Below are 17,374 nucleotides of genomic sequence, written 5' to 3'. Positions count from 1 at the left end.
CAACTCCCAGAATTCCCCAGCCAGCATTCGCTGGCTGGGGAATTCTGGGAGTTGAAGTCCTGACATCTTCAAGTTGCCAAGGTTGAGAAACACTGGGCTAGAGGATCTCCAAGTTCCTTTCCAACCCTATTCTGTAATTTTGTAAGATTGCATGCACGATCATCCTTCTCTGTCTTTCTTCATTCCTCACAATCCACAGACCTCGGTATAAGACGGGTGGCTACCTAAGTATTTGAAATAAATAAATACATTTCCAATTTTCAGGGGAGTGGATACACAGGCAGCTAAAATGCACAATTATGAATTTCTTGCAAGGAATGACTCACCTTGCTGATAGTTGACATCTCAAAAATAAAACCAGAAAGCACCGGGGTGTGTATTCCAAAAAGTTTGCATGGTATGATTCAGCTAAAAACGGTGTGAGAGAAATTGCCATTTTGAGTCCAAGAAACATGAACAGATAGCTAGAAATATTACTCAATAGGAGGAACATCACACATGGGGGAAAATGGAGATGATAAAAGTTGTAAGAAAAAAACCAGTTTCATTTTTTGCAAACTCATCTTCAGTTCACCATATTTACAGATGGCTATCCAACATCTTCTTAAAGACTTCCAGTGTTGGGGCATTCACAACTTCTGGAGGCAAGCTGTTCCACTGATTCATTGTTCTAACTGTCAGGAAATTTCTCCTCAGTTCTAAGTAGCTTTTCTCCTTGATTAGTTTCCACTCATTGTTTCTTGTCCTGCCCTCAGGTGCTTTGGAAAATAGCTTGACTCCCTCTTCTTTGTAGCAGCTCCTGAGATATCGGAAGACTGCTATCATATCTCCCCTAGTCCTTTTTTTCATTAAACTAGACATACCCAGTTCCTGCAACTGTTCTTCATATGCTTTAGTCTCCAGTCCCCTAATCCTCTTTGTTGCTCTTCTCTGCACTCTTTCTAGAGTCTCCACATCTTTTCTACATCGTGGCAACCAAAACTGAATGCAGGATTCCAAGTGTGGCCTTACCAAAGCATTATAAAGTGGTATTAACACTTCACGTGATCTTGATTGTATCCCTCTATTAATGCAGCCTAGAACTGTGTTGGCTTTTTTTGGCAGCTGCTGCCCATGGCTGGCTCATATTTAAATGGTTGTCCACACTAGGACTCCAAGATCCCTCTCACAGTTACTACTATTGAGCAAGGTACCACTTATACTGTACTTGTGCTTTTTGTTTTTGTTTTGTACTTCTCTCTCTCTCTCTCTCTCTCTCATGCACACACACACAAACACCCCTATCAATCCATCCATCCATTATCTATCTATCTATCTATCTATCTATCTATCTATCTATCTATCTATCTATCTATCTATCTATCTATCTATCTATCTATCTATCATCTTCTATCACCTATCACCTATCTATCCATCATCTACCTACCTATCATCTATCAATCAATCATCTGTCATGTCTGCTTGTCTGCCTATCAGTCTGTCTATCATGATCTGTCTGCCTGCCCCATCTATCTGTCTGTCTGTCTATCTATCTATCTATCATCCATCCATCCATCCTTCCTTCCTTCCATTTCTATCATCTTTATCTCTGTATCTCATCTCTCTCTATCAATCACTCTCTCTTTGTCTCCTTCTCTCCTCTCCAGAGTCCCCTGCGAGAGCGTCCTTCCCTTGCAAGGTGGCCCTACTCGCTGCGCCCTGGTTGATTCGGGCTGATTCGGAGGAAAGCACATGGTTTCCCAGAAAGGCTCCGACCGCTTTCTAAAAGCCCAGCGCCGATGCCAATTATAACTTTCACTTTCGCACCGGGGCTCTGCCTCCGGGTGCACATTTCCCGCCGCTGCAGAGGGCCGAGCGGCTCGCGGCGGCCGGAGAGGAGCCGAGCTGGGCTGAATCCGCACCGAAGGTAGCTTGGGGGGATGGCGGGGGAGAGCTCCCGCGGGGTCCCTTTCGCGCGAGTGGGCTGGTCGGCGGCGCTTGTGCGCTCTCGGCTGGCAGGGCGCGCTGCACGGGGGGAGGACGCCAGAGGGCGCTCTTGCCTGAGCGCTGCTTGGCAGGCTCCTGCGCTATCCTAGCCGGCAAAGATTCATAAAAGAATCAGTCTGTCTGTCTGTCTGTCTGATGTGGTTGTCGTTGTTGTTGTTGATTGTGTGTGTGTGAGAGAGAGAGACATAAGAGACCTTAAAGAAGCTGCACTTGCAAAGAGGTGATCTAGAGGACACCTGTTGGAAAAGCTACCTTTCATCAGCGTAATTTGGAATATCCAGTATTTCAGTTATTATAAATAACCATTTATTGTGTAGGCTTTCCTTCCTGCCTAAGCAGGGGGTTAGACTAGAAGACCTCCAAGGGTCTCTTCCAACTCTGTTATTCTATTCTTTCGTGAACCTAGTGTGGTTTGCTGCAAATTAGAGCTTGGGGTCAGGCAGGAAAGTGAAAACGGGCCACGATTTGTGGCATCAAAGCTCTGCCCTTCTTGGCATGCCATGCCAGCCAAAAGCAAGACTTTAATCCCGCAGTGTAGGCCGGGGCCATCTTGACTCTTTCAACATCTCTCCCTGCGGATGTCCCAGCCAGTTTGCTTACTACTCGGGCTGACTTACTTGTGGGCCCAGATCCAGGTAGGAGGAGGAGGAGGACGGTTACGGGGCCAGCAAGCGGTGTAGAATTGTTTGACAACAAATGATATGCAAAGCAAAAGGAAGGAGAAAAAAAGCGAAATTATGAAGGCAAGTATTAATGAGTGTCTGGCTAAATAGAAAGTGTCCTCCCGTTGGGCAGACACAGCCTTAAAGTTCAAATATTGTTCTGCTTTTCAGGTAGTTTTGGTTTTTTAATTTTTTAAAACATTTTGGACTGTTTTTACAACTGCAGTCAGTTAAACTCTCGTGTATTGTGTAACCTTGTAAATTGTCGGTTGACAAATTCGAGAGCCTAGAATTATGTTATGACATTTATTTCCTGATTCTATCCACCAACTTTAACCCAGCCCCTTCAAATCTAGAAATTACCAGAGTCTGAGGATCATATAATTTATCATAATTCCTCCGGCGAAGTTTGAAAAAGTGTTGTTGTGGATGATTTTATACGATCACTAGCACTTTTCTTAGAAAAGGAATGCAATTGAAAATCTGGTGCTGGAAAAAGTAGGGTAATTTTTATATGTGTAGTAGGCCTGTTGCTTTTTGCTGTAACTTTTGTTGCAGACGTCAAGAAAGTTAAATACTGTAACTTTCCCCCCATGAGTCCTTGTTTTAAATTGGCGATGTCCTCCTTGGCTTCTTCAGGTATCCGATTATCCCAAGAAAATCAGCGTAGAAACTGTGGGGGAGGACCAGGAAGGACATGGAGGGGGGGAGGAAAATAGAGCTGAATATTATCAGATATGGGATAAATGGTATAGGTGGATGGAGGAAAGAAACAAGGATCAATGAAAGAAATCAATAAAACCCAAAGATAGTAGTTAAGGAGAATGAATATACATACATACACACACACACACACACACACACACACTCAAGAGAGTTTAAATTTACTAGAGGTGATCACCCAAAATAGCAGCTAGATGAGTAAAATAAGAGGGTTAAAAATGGTGAAACTCAAAGGAAATATATTAGAAGGGGAAATAACATAAGAAGAATTGTACCAATTGGTAATTGCTATTAGAAAGAACAGGAAGTTCCTGTTCATACTGTATTGTATAAATGTAGTGTACGTCTAAGTTTTGTGTGTGTGTGTGTTTTTTTTGTATGTTTGTAAATAAAAATAATTTGAAAAAAGAATAGAATAGAATAGAATAGAATTCTTTATTGGCCAGGTATGGTTGGACACCCAAGGAATTTGTCTTTGGTAATAGGAACAATGAGAAGACATAGTAATAATAATTGCAGCCTTAGTGAATAATTTGACAGTAGTGAGGGAATTATTTGTTTAGCAGAGTGATGGCGTTTGGGAAAAAACTGTTCTTGTGTCTAGTTGTCGTGGTGTGCAGTGCTCCATAGTGTCATTTTGAGGATAGGAGTTGAAACAAATTATGTCCAGGGTGTGAGTAATCTGCAGATATTCTCTTTCCTTCCCTTTTTTCTCCTTTCCCTCCTTTCTTTTCTCCTTTCTCCTTTCTCAAGTCTCCTTTCCCTCCCCCTATCTCTCTCTTTTATTCTCTCTCTCTCTTTCTATCCCCCTTCCCTTTCCTTCCTCTTTCTCTTCTCTTCCCCTCCCTTCCGAAAATGTTTTTTAAAACATTTGGGTTAAAGCCAGCTGGGTAACTTTGGCCCAGCCCTGCCCACCTGTTGTTCTTTTGGGGGGGGGGGGGAATAGGAGTAGGAAGGCGTGTTGGATATTTTGCCAAATAACCTTAGGTTATTTGTCAAAACAATAAGGGCAGGCTAGAAATCAATCAATAACCAAACAGTTACTGAACCAACCCATTTGAGAGGAAGGGTTTGTACAATGTATTCAGCACTATAACTGACTTCTGAAGAAATTACTCTATCATTCTTAAATTTCTTAAATTAAGCAAGTTGATGTAACTAAAATAGCTGAGGAAATTGGTTGAATAAATGGAGGCCAGGGGTGGCTACAGAAGGTATGAAAAGGATGTGAAATGGGATGGAGAGAATGTTCCGTTGGCTTGTTTGATGATATTTCACATTTTATTCCTGAAAGAACCAGGGGTGGGCTGCTAGGGGTTTGCAGGGGTTCGGGAGAAACTCTAGCTAAGACTCTGTGCAGTTCGGAGAACCCCCGAATCCCACTCCTGGCTGGCCCTGCCCACCTTGCCCCTCCCCTCCCAGGAGTCCCCACACAGCCCGTAGTGGATGCAGGTAAGTGCAGGTCCCCTGCGGAGGCTCGGGGAAGGTGAAAAACTGGTCTACCGGAAGTTCCAAAACGGGCCTAGGGAGGCCATTTTCACCCTCACGGAGGCTCGAGGAAACCTCTGAAGTCAGGGGAGGCCGAAAACACACACACAAACACCTGCTGTGGTACAGGAGGCTGACTAGGCCATGCCCACCATGGCCACACGCCCACCCAGCAACCATGCAGAGAACCCCTTGCTAAAAATTTTGAAGCCCACCCCTGAAGGAGGCAGTGTTTCAAGTGTTCCCTCCTCCCCATTTTCCATACCACAACGACAACCCTGTGAGGTAGGAGTGGGTGGAAAGCAGAGGTGGGTTCCTACCGGATCGGCCCAGTGGTGGTATGCCAGCTTGGGTCTCAGAACCGGCAGCGACCCAGGCTGGCCACGCCTCGTAACCAGTTCCCCAGTCGTCGCAGTCACTGTGGCCATCTTGTTTTGGACTTCTGCGCCTGCGCAGAACTATTTCTATTGAACTGCGCATGCACGCAAAGCGCGCGGACTAGCGAACCGGCAGTAACGCTGGCTAGAACCCACCCACCCCTGGAGGAAAGAGAGCAAGTGGCTCAAAACCACCCTAGAGGTTTTGCGGCTGAAGACCCTCCCTTGTATGCATGAATTAACAAAGCAAAGCTTGCAGAGCCCAGATGTTGATTTCTATCTTTCTTTCTTTTTTTCAATAATTTTTATAATGGATCTTGCACTAGCAAATAGAAAGCAGTTATTGTGTGGAAAATACCTAAAATTACAAAGCTTGGTGGCACCACTCAGTAGCACGTGTCTAAAAAGCCAGGTTTGGGCGAGGTTTCCATTTCCCTCCCGGCCTTGAGGCTGGGGAATTCCAAACCGGGAGCTTTCATTTTGAGACCTTTGCTCTCAAATATTACAGACACAACAATTAAAAAAAAGGGATCCAGAACACATTAGAATCTCTAATGTCTTCCAGGCATCTTTGCTGTTTGAAATCTATGCATCTGCACTGGATATGTGCAATGCGAATTCATGTTGTCCAGTTGTGATTCACTCTTAGAATCAAAGAGGCACCTTGGAGGTCTTCTAGTCCAACTCTCTGCCCAAGGCAGCAGTCCTTATACCAGATTTAACACATTAAGAATTGGAAGGGAGCTTGGAGGTCATCTAGTCCAACCCCCTGCCCAAGCAGGAGACCCTACCTACACCATTTCTGACAGATGGCAGTCTAGTCTCTTCTTGAAAGCTTCCAGGGATGAAGCTCCCACAACTTCTGAAGGCAACTTCTGTTCCATGGGTTGATTGTTCTCACTGTCAGAAAATTCCTCCTTATTTCCAGGTTGAATCTCTCCTTGGTCAGTTTCTTTCCATTATTCCTTGTCTGGCCTTCGGGTGCTTTGGAAAGTAGCTTGACCACCTTCCTCTTTGTGGCAGTCCCTCAAATATTGGAATGCTGCTTTCCTGTCTCCCCTGGTCCTTCTGTTATCTAGACCAGCCATGCCCAGTTCCTGCAACCGTTCTTTATATGCTTGAGCCTTCAGTCCCCTCATCATCCTGGTTGCTCTTCTCTGCACCCTTTCTAGAGTCTCAACTTTTTTATAGTGTGGTGACCAAAACCGGATGCAGTACTCTAGGTGTGGCCTTACTAAGGCTTTATAGAATGGTATTAGTACCTCCCTTGTTCTTGATTGTGTCCTCTGTTAATGCAATTTAGGATTGCATTGGCTTTTTGGGCTGCTGCTGCACACGGCTAACTTATATTTAGCTGGTTGTTCACTAAGACTCCAAGATCCTTCTGACAGTCACTGCTATTAAACCTGGTTTCACCCAGTCTATATGTGTACCATAGGGTCCCCAACCCCCAGGCCATGGCCTGTTCAGAACTGGGCTGCAGAAGTGTTTAGCAAGTGTAGCTCCACTTGTGCGAATGGCAGATGTGCATGCCTGTTGCTCAAGCAAATGGAGCTCCACCCATGTGCACACTGACCCACCACTCACATGGAACTATCCTCTCTCATCCCCCTTGCCAGAGAGGTTGGAGTCCATGGTCTTTTACCATCCTGGACAAATGGCTGTCCAATCTCTTCTTGAAAACCTCCAGTGATGGAGACCCACAACCAGAGGTGGGTTCCAATCGTTTAGACCGGTTCGGCCGGATAGGTAGCAACTTTGCGGCTGGTCACTGGAACCAGTAGTGACCCAGTCCTGCCATGCCTCCGAATCAGTACTCCTACGGTGGTGCCATCTTGTTTTTCAGTTCTGCGCATGCGCAGAACAATTTTTATTGCAAAAAATTAATTTTGTTTCATTTTTTAAAGGTTTTGCACACGCATGTGGGCAGAGCATAATTTTTTTTGCATGCATCGAACCGAGAGTCATGCCGGCAGCAACCCAGCCCTGCCCACAACCCTTGGAGACAATCTATTCGATTGATTAATTCTTCTCCCTGGCAGGAAATTTCTCCTTCATTCTAGGCCAGGGGTCAGCAAACTTAAATACTCAAAGAGCCACAAAGGTCCTAACTGGAAGCCCCCTGTTCAATTCTGGAGCCGACCGGAAGTCTGGTGTTCCCACCACAGAGTCTCCTCCTAGTGCGGCGTCCTTTTTCCTCTACCTGTCCTAACCGAAAGCCCTATCAGTTGTGGAACTGACCAGAAAACCCGCCCCTTGTCATAGAGTCTCCTTTTGGCGCACCCTGCTCCCCCCTCCCCCAAACTGGAAGCGCCTCTCAAAATTGTCATGCCGACTGGCAACAGGGAGCCACAGGAGAGGGATGAAAGAACCACATGCGGCTCCAGAGCTGCAGTTTGCTGGCCCCTGTTCCAGGTCAAGGATCCACATTTTTGCTTTAGTTTAGCAATTGCAATAGCACTTCACAGTGTTTTACAGTCCTCTGAGCATTTTGCAGAGTCAGCCTATTTGCCCCCCACAATCTGGGTCCTCCTTTTTCCCCACCTCGGAAGGACAGGAGGCTGACTCAACCTTGAGTGGTGAGAATCAAACTGCAGAAGTAGTCTGCATTTTAACCACTGCACCCCCATGGCTCTTTAACCAAAGAAAAAGATATAAAGATAAATATATAAAGATATGCATCACAATCAAATAATGGCAGTATTGATATACAATACAACATACAGCCCCTCAATTCATCATATTATCTTCCAAAAATGCACATAACAGGACTAGCTATTTCTGTAATAAAAAAAAATATTTTAAAATATTGTCTGCTTCAAATTTAGAAAAATATATAAAGATCTAGAGTTTAAAAAAATGTATCTGTTGAACTCCAACGGTGTACTCTTTCTAACATCAAAACATTCTTGACCGCTTGATATATATATATATATATATATATATATATATATATGTATGTATGTATGTATGTATGTATGTATGTATGTATGTATGTATGTATGTATGTATATATATATACTTAACCACTATGTGGATTAATAATAATGGAAAACTATTGGAACTCTGGATGATTGGTGACATTATGGTCAATTGAAAATATGAATGTATATTATAAATTAATGGGAATTCTTTGTTCTAATCTTCGCTTTTTCTCCTTAGAGATAGGTGATATTATAATACTTTAAAGACTCATTGCCATTTGATAGATAATTATGAATTCAAGGAAATAAGGATTGTTACAAATGAAAGACTATTAATGGTAATTTGAACACATAATGCTCAATAAGAGCGAAATACCTAGTTATGTTTAATGTAAACCAGTGATGTTAATCCTAAGATTAAGAATTGATGCACAAAAACTTGTAACCAAATGACATGCTTGATGAAATGGAGGAAAGTTGTTCTTTTTTCTTCTCTTGCTTTGTTTTGTGTGTGTTGTTTTGTTTAAAAAGAATAAAAATATATATTTTTAAAAAACATTCTTGACCGCAACTTAGGCTAAATGCCATTTTACTTGTTCCAGTAACAAACACAGTTGCAAAATTACTCAGCCTCAAACCCATATCTTGTCGCTTCTTACATATGAAACTTTTGCAGTCAGCACCCTCACCTTTTGAGAGCAGATCTTAAAGAGGATAGGGCTGACTGCCAATTTCAGCAAAAGCACACAGAGTAACAGATGTTACCTAGTTTGGTAATGAAATGTCTGCAAGAAAACCACCAATCGCAGAGAGCACCAAGGACGCCTCATTTCAATCCTGAACTACAAATATCCTCCTTTATTGGTAAGATGGAGTAGCTCTGTCGAAGCTAATTCATGGCCCCTAATACCGGAAGTCCTCGACTTACAACTGCAATTGAGCCCAAAATACTATGTTGTTAAGTGAGACATTTGTTAAGTGATAGGCCCCGTTTTATTACCTATTATTTGCCCCTGTTGTTAAGTGAATCACTGCACTCGTTAAACTAGAAACACAGTTGGGTCTAGGATGGTTGAATCACACCAGGTCCTGTAGCTCCTCAACTTACAATCACAAATGGAGTCCAACATTTCCATTGCTAAGTAAGACAGTTGTTAAGTGAATTTTGCCCCATTTTAAGACCTTTCTTGACACCATTGTTAAGTGCATCATGGTGGAATTAAGTTAGTAAAATGGTTGTTAAGTGAATCTATTGACATTGTCAGAAAGTCGCAAAACTTGATCATAGAATCCCAGGACGGTGTGACCGCCATAAATATGAATCAGTTGTCAAGTGTCTGATTTTTGATCACGTCATCCTGGGGATACTTCAATGGTCATAAGTGTGAAAAACAATCATGAGTCACTTTTTAAAAAATTCTGTTGTAACAGAAGATCTTAGAATGTGCAGAGATGGATAAGGATGACCAAGGAAGCAGACTACTATTTAGTTTGGGAAAAATAGAACAAGTGGTTAGATGATAGAAATAGGAAATAAGAATTTGGGAAAGTCAATTTGTATGATAGAAGAGAATGTAGGATGTACAAAAGTAGAAAAAGATATACGTATATTAGAAGAAGAATAACGACGACTGTCTGATACGAATGACCAAACAGAGACTGTTAAGTAAAAGAGTAAGAAACAAAAGGATCATTAAAATTACATCATTAAAATGTAAAATTAGAATGTATTGAGAGGGAAATAATATTTGGAAAGATACACTGAGAGATTATCTGCTGTAAGAAGGAATGTGAGATTCCAACGTTGTCTGTAAGTACTGTGTATGTTTTTGTCAATGTGTGTAAGTCTTTAAAATATTTTTTTTTAAAAAAATTCTGTTGTAACTTTGAATGGTCACTAAATGAACTGCTGTAGCAAGTTAATAGGGCAAGTCCTCAGGCTCTCATCCCTTCCATATTATGCATTCCATGATCTGGGAATTTTGCTGCCTTAAATGACCCTCTTTGCTCCCTTAATGTCCTTTTCTCTGTGGTTTTTAATCTTACGTAAGTGTTGAATTCCTCTTGGTTGCCATTCGCCCTCCTGGCTCAAAGTCAGCCTCTCCAAATGGGTGCTCTGCAGACACAGTGGGAACGCAGCTGCTCACATTCCCTCACCAGCCCAGAGGTGCCTCACCTCAACATCTGGAGAGCATCAGTCTCGGGGTAGGCAGTTTTGCACTGCAATTTGAAAGGACCAAGTTGCTGGAACAGTGGGATTGAAAAGTCCTTCCTTTGATCTTGCAGGAGATGGCCTTCAACAAGATGACCTTCTGGAAGTAACCAAAGGGGGCTGGGAGCTCCCCCCACAATGTACAGAAAATATGAAGCCCATCCCTTGACATTTCTGGAGGGTGCAGTGACAACACTGCTGAAGACAGAAGAATTTGCAGAATGACGGTAGGAAGGGACAGCTGGCTGGGAGATGGGTCTGTGAAAAGTATCAGATGGATAGCAATAGCCCTTAGACTTACATACTGCATCACAGTGCTTTTGCAGACCTCTCTAAGGGGTTTACAGAGTCAGCCTATTTGCCCCCAACTATCTGAGTGCTCATTTTACCCACCTCAGAAGGACGGAAGGCTGAGTCAATCTTGATCCGGTCAGGATCGAACTCCTGGTATTAAGCAGTTAGCCTACAACACTGCCTTCTAGCCACTGTGGATGGATGGATGGATAAAAGGAAGGAAGGGGAATAGCAATAGCACTTAGACTTATAGAGCCGAGGTGGCACAGTGGTTAAATGCAGCACTGCAGGCTACTTCAGCTGACTGTTATCTGCAGTTCAGCGGTTCTAATCTCACCGGCTCAAGGTTGACTCGGCCTTCCATCCTTCCGAGGTGGGTAAAATGAGGACCCGGATTGTTGTTGGGGGCAATATGCTGACTCTGTAAACCGCTTAGAGAGGGCTGAAAGCCCTATGAAGCGGTATATAAGTCTAACTGCTATTGCTATTGCTATTGCTATTGCTATTATATACTGCTTTGCAGCCGCCTCTAAACAGTTTACAGAGTCAGCCTATTTGCCCCCAACAATCTGGGTCCTCATTTTACCCACCTTGGAAGGACGGAAAACTGAGTCGACCTTGAGCCTGCTGAGATTCAAACTTTTGGCAGTGGGTAGAGTGAGCCTGCAATACTGCATTCTAATCATTGCACAGAAGGAGGGAGGGAGGGAAGGAAGGAAGGAAGGGCAATAGCAATAGTACTTAGACTTATATACCGCTTCACAGTGCTTTCCAGCCCTCTCTAAGCAGTTTATAGAATCAGCCCATTGTCCCACAACAATCTGGCTCCTCATTTTACCCACCTCGGAAGGACGGAAGGCTGAGTCAACCTTGACCCTGGTGAGTTTTGAACTGCCCAACTGCAGCTGGCAGTCAGCTGAAGTAGCCTGCAGTACTGAACTCTAACCACTGCGCCACCTCAGCTCTATACAGTTGCAGTTGGTAACTTACAACCACAATTGGGTCAAGATATTCAGGGGCTAAGCAAGGTGGTTGTAAGTAAGTAAGCGTCCAATTTTACAACCTCTTTGCCATGGTGGTTCTGCAAATGACTGCCATTGTTAAGAGAACTCATGTAAATCATGAAGCAAATCTATCTTCTTTCCTTGACTTTGCTTGTTGGAAGTCAGGTGGTAAGTTAGCAAATGGGGATCACATGACACTTGGGATACTTCAACCGTCATAAATACATGTTGGGTTCTTCTTCTTCTTGTGCCAAATCCATCATCGGAGATTGGCAATGATGTTGGCGATCCTATTTTAATCAACAGCCCCACGAAAAAGTGCTGCTGAGTTTTGTCCAAACCTGTCCCTTAGAAGCCATGAAGTTCTTCTTCTGCCTGGAGCTCCTTTGCCTTCAATCTTTCCCTGGAGGATTAAGTGGAGGAGGCCGTATTTTTCCGGGTGTCACATCCCATGTCCAAAATATTCTAACTTTCACTTTTTAATGGCTTTGATGATTTCCCTTGGCTTTCCCAGGTGGTGTCAGCATTCCAAATATCATCCAGAATTAAATCAGAGTCCAAGGTAGAGCTTTCCTCAAAGTTCCAATTTAATAAGAGAGACATGTTGGTAAAATCTTCCTGGGTTTTCCACCCAGTTGAAAGTTCATGATCTTGTCCCCACACCCACAAATCCATCACATGGTCCAATCTTCCTCTGCCCTGCTGGCATTTCCACCCATCCAGTTCCGGTCAGGTGCAGAGGTGCAGAGACAAATGATGACCTTGGGCTTCTAGAAAGGAATGCTCTGTGTGACAATCAGCTGTGCCACATGATTAATATTTGCTAGAAATCACACGGCAGAGCTGATTGTCACGCAGCTGATCATTGGAACTTTTTAAAAAACTTTTCAAAGCATTTTTTTAGTACTGATTCACTTGAACCGATAGTAAAAAAAAAATGCTAAAAAAAGTAAAAAGATAGTTCCGACAATCAGCCTTGCTGCATGATTTATATTAGCTAGAAAGCAGGAAATCCTGCTTTCTAGCCAATCGAAATCACGCAGCACAGCTATTCTTCCCCTCACTGTTCTACTTACCTTTGCAGACTCAGAAAAGGCTTCTTAGCGCATGCAGTGCGCGTGCGCATGAAGTGCGTGTTTGGCCTGCATGCGTGCGTGAAGCAAACTGGTAGCAGACTTCAGTGCATTTCACCCCTGGGAAACGCTGACTTAAAGGTTAATCCAGAGCTGTATTTTTCAGCACTAAAGTGAAGATCGGGGGGGTGGGGGTGGGGGGTGGGGCTTTCTGTAGTCTTCTCCTGTTGCTGTGTCTTTCAGATGGATGGTGCACAACGCCAAAGTATCATCAGACGTATTTGGCCACAGCTGATAGACTTCCTGAGCGACCGTTCTGAGTGGGTGCTGGACAAAGCTGAGAGGCTTCTGTCTCAAGGCGAACTGAGATTGGTTCACACGGAGCCTGACCTCAAGAAGAAGCGTTTACTGGTCCTGGATATGGTCTTAAGAGATGTGGACGCCAATCCTGAGGTCTTCAGAACCTTCATCCAGAGCGTCTGTATGGAATGCAGTCCTCCCTTCGAGTTGGAGATCACCCTGCTAAGCATCTCTGAAGAAGGTGAAGGAAGGTTCAATCACGCCAAGTCCTGTAGCTCTAGGGTTAGATACAGGTAGTCCTCACAACCACAATGGAGTCCAACATTTCTGTTGCTAAGTAAGACAGTTGTTAAGTGGGCTTCGCCCTATGTGGTAACCTGCCTTGCCACAGTTGTTAAGTGAATCACTGCGGTCATTAAGTTAGTAACAGTGAAGCTGGCTTCCCTGTTGACTTTGTTGGATGCAATCGGGGTAGGTCACAGATGGCGATCACATGACCTTGGGATGCTGCAACTGTTGTAAATACTTGTACACATTGGTTGCCAAGCACCTGAATTTGGATCACATGACGATGGGGATGCTCTAATGGTTGTAAGTGGGAGGACCGGATCATCAAATGGTCACTAAATGACCAATTGTAAGTCAAGGACTACCTGTATGGCATTGCCTATGTAACAGCTCCAAGTTGACCCTTATTTTCTGACCCAGCTCCCCAAATACGACCAACCCGCTGAAGTGAACTCAAAGATTCCTTTGTTGGGAGCACTAGCAGCCCCGGTAAAATGTTTCTCTCTCACCGCAGGCTAATAGGTCCTCCCAGCTGGAAGATGAATAGTTGTCTGCCACATCTATTAATCTTCGTCCCCTGCCTTTTATCCCCAGAGCTCAGGTGGGACTTCACCAGTAGCGGTGGCCAATGTTCCCTCTAATTTTTTTTCAGTGTGAGCGGAAAAGTATAGTGTTTGAGCGGCACATTTTCATGCCTGAGCACCTGAATTTTTTTCACAGATGTCACCTAAGACAACAACGAAATCAGTATTATTTGAAACTCAAAGTTATGTTTATTCAAGGTACCCGCTTAATTAAAAGTGTTATATAATATCAGTATCACTTAACAACGGTCCTGCTTAGCAACCAAAATGTTGGCTCAGAAACTCTGGCATTGAAGCGTGCAAGTCTTAAAGCTGTCAAGTTACAAGACCCTCGCACCCCTAGCCCTTTAGGAAAAAAACCCCAGGGGTCTTCAAACCTGACAGCTTTAAGCCTTGTGGACTTCAACTCCCAGAATTCCTCCTCCAGTCATGTTGCAGCAACGTCATCTGCGTGGATCTGCTCCATCTTCGGTTTTTTCACAGGAGGCAGGGCTGCTGCTGAAGATGCCAACGAGCTCCCGCCGCCACTAGAATATGCATTTGTTTAGCATGACATAGAATAGTCTTTCAACTAGAAGTATGGAATAAAAGAGAGACTGATAAATATTAAAAAAAATAAAACCAAAAAGCAGCTATTTATTTGAGTTCTAGATAAACATTTAGTTCAGAAGAGATTAGAATAGAACAGAGAAAGAATAGAATATAGAGAATACAATAGAAATAGAATTGGAAGGGACCTTGGAGGTCTTCTAGTCCAACTCCCTGCTTAGGCAGGAAACCCTACACCACTTAAGACAAATGGCTATCCCACATCTTCTTAAAGACTTCCAGTGTTGGGGCATTCACAACTTCTGGAGGCAAGCTGTTCCGTTAATTGTTTTAACTGTTAGGAATTTTCTCCTTAGTTCTAAGTTTCTTCTCTCCTTGATTAGTTTCCACCCATTGCTTCTTGTCCTGCCCTCAGGTGCTTTGGAGAATAGCTTGACTCCCTCTTTTTTTGTGGCAACCCCTGAGATATTGGAAGACTGCTATCATGTCTCCCCAATTCCTTCTTTTCATTATACCCAGTTCTTGCAACCATTCTTCATATGTTTTAGCCTCCAGTCCCCTAATCGTAGAATAGAATGACAGAAGGGACCTTGGAGGTCTTCTAGTCCAACCCCCTGCCTAGGCAGGAAACCCTACACTACTTAAGACAAACGGTTATCCAAAATCTTCTTTAAAACTTCCAGTGTTGGAGCATTCCCAACTTCTGGAGGCAAGTTGGTCCATTGGTTAATTGTTCTCACTGTCAGGAAATTTATCCTTAGTTCTAGGTTGCTTCTCTCCTTGATTAGTTTCCATCCATTGCTTCTTGTCCAGCCTTCAGGTGCCTTGGAGAATAGTTTGACTCCCTCTTCTTTGGAGCAACCCTGGGCCCTGAGATATTGGAAGACTGCTATCATGTCTCCCCTAGTCCTTCTTTTCATCAAACTGGACATACCCAGTTCCTACAACCGTTCTTTATATGTCAATATCATTTAGACAAAGTTGATCCCCTTATTCTCCACTCCAGAACCTTGGAGTTTGAAGTTCTTTGGTTCTCTTCTCCCACCCTCTGTGTTCCCACGAGGGGATTAGCATCATAGCTCAACTGCCCCCCTCCCACCCATAAAGACCAGGAGAGCATCGCTGCGCATAGCCAAATGCTACCATAGCAACTATGGCGTTGTCTGATGTCTTTCTTGCACGCTAAGATGGACTGACGGGGTGAAGCATAGCTTGCATTGTCCCTAGTGCGGATTCTTTTCCCAGCCTTGGTCACTTTACGAGGGGTGGACTTCAGTTCCCAGAATTCTTCAGCCAGGGAAATTCTGGGAGGTGAAGTCCTCTGTCCCTCCCTTATTCCTGTTTCCTTTTCCTTCATTATATTCAACTGTTTCAATATTAAGTGTAATTCTTCCTTCCTAACATTTTTCCATTTTTTTCCTTATATTCTTTTCCATTTCAACATTGTCTTTGTTCCTTCCATTCTTTCTTCCTTCTTTCAATCCTTCCAATATTTTTTCCTTCATTCCCTTGTCTGTTTCAATATTAAGTACATTTCTTCCTTTCTTCCTATACTTTTTTCCATTTTCTTCCTTATATTCTTTTCCATTTCAACATTGTCTTCCTTTTTTCCTTCCTTCCTTCCTATACGTCTTTCCATTTTCTTCCTTATATTATCTTTTCTGTTTCAACAGTCTTTGTTTCTTTCTTCCTTCCTTCCTTCCTTCCTTCCCTTCCTATACTTCTTCTTTCATTCATTATATTTTCTTTTCCATTTCAATATTAAGTGTAATTCTTTGTTCCTCCTTCCTTCTTTCAATCCTTCCAATACTTTTTCCTTCATTCTCTTTTCCTTCAATATTAAGTGCAATTCCTTCCTTCCTTCCTTCCTTCCTTCCTTCCTTCCTTCCTTCCTTCCTTCCTTCCTTCCTTCCTTCCTTCCTAAGTTATTTCCATTTTCTTCCTTATATAATATTTTCTGTTTCAACATAAAGTGCCTTCCTTCCTTCCCTCCCTCCCATCCCTTTCTTTATGTTTTCTTCATGCTTTCTTTTCTTTTTCCTCTGCTCTTTTTAACCCCCCCCCCTTCTTCTCCTCCTCTACATTTAGGTTGGATTAGTTTGTACAACGGTCATCAAACTTCTGAAGTAAAAATAAATAAACAAATCATATTTAAGAAGAAGAAGAAAAAGGAAGACGTTTTTAGTTAAGTCAAACGTTTTAATAAAAGTTTCATCTTTTAAGATTTGTCCAACACATCCAATTGTAACCTTAACAGTAAAGAATATCACCCCAGCTGCTAAAGGTTCAACCAGTCTGAGAACCATTGAAAAGACAACAGTGCAAAATCCAAAAGACACAACTTCCTCACCGCCATTGCTTTGGTACCAAATCTTTGAGGAAGGGGCTCCAGAAAGAAGGAGGAGGAGGAGGGAACCAAAGAGAGGCTTTTACCAAGTCTGCGCCCCACAGCCAGGACCGTCCTTGCGCCCCTCAAGCCGCGTTTCTTCCCGCAAAGCCCTTCGGGCAACCCGAGAGTTCCGCTTGACGCCAGAAGGGCTTTGCAGGAAGAAACGCGGCGTTTCTTCCTGCAAAGCCCTTCTGGCGTCAAGCGGAACTCTCGGGTTGCCCGAAGGGCTTTGCGGGAAGAAACGCGGCTTGAGGGGCGCAAGGACGGTCCTGGCTGTGGGGCGCAGACTCGGTAAAAGCTCTCTTTGGTTCCCTCCTCCTCCCCCTCCTTCCACAGTGTGTGTGACGCTGCCGCCAGGCTGAGAGCTGCCGCTGAAACAAGTTTGGGGAGGTCCTTTGCAGGCGGCCAGTTCTAGCCGCCTGCAAAGGACTTCCCCACGTTTGCTTTGAAAGAAACCTCTGCGCGGGAGTTAGAAACCTCTGCGCGGGGGTTTCTTGCCATGTGCGCGGCCGCGCGGCCGC

The 17,374-nt window shown here is 43.7% G+C and overlaps 1 protein-coding gene across 2 annotated transcripts in view; it reads left to right on the top strand.

Annotated features, from left to right (window-relative positions):
• Positions 1–1,754: 1,754 nt before the first annotated feature.
• The window catches only part of LOC106547102 (protein NLRC5), a 74,619-nt gene continuing 58,999 nt past the window's right edge, over positions 1,755–17,374 (top strand). The window contains exons 1-3 of one of the 2 annotated variants that reach the window (XM_087729211.1): positions 1,755–1,906; positions 10,447–10,599; positions 12,987–13,284. In XM_087729211.1, the coding sequence (XP_087585337.1) occupies positions 10,594–10,599; positions 12,987–13,284 (304 nt within the window). In that variant the 5' untranslated portion in view covers positions 1,755–1,906; positions 10,447–10,593. The remainder of the gene's footprint in view (positions 1,907–10,446; positions 10,600–12,986; positions 13,285–17,374) is intronic. The other variant, XM_087729209.1, reaches the window with a different exon arrangement.

This window comes from Thamnophis sirtalis, unplaced genomic scaffold, assembly GCF_051295495.1.
Source record: "Thamnophis sirtalis isolate CommonGarterSnake01/CBP01778 unplaced genomic scaffold, rThaSir2_p1.2 scaffold_14, whole genome shotgun sequence".
NCBI lineage: Eukaryota > Metazoa > Chordata > Lepidosauria > Squamata > Natricidae > Thamnophis > Thamnophis sirtalis.
The sequence above is the reverse complement of the archived record's forward strand: the minus strand, read 5'-3'. Positions and strand labels throughout refer to the sequence as shown.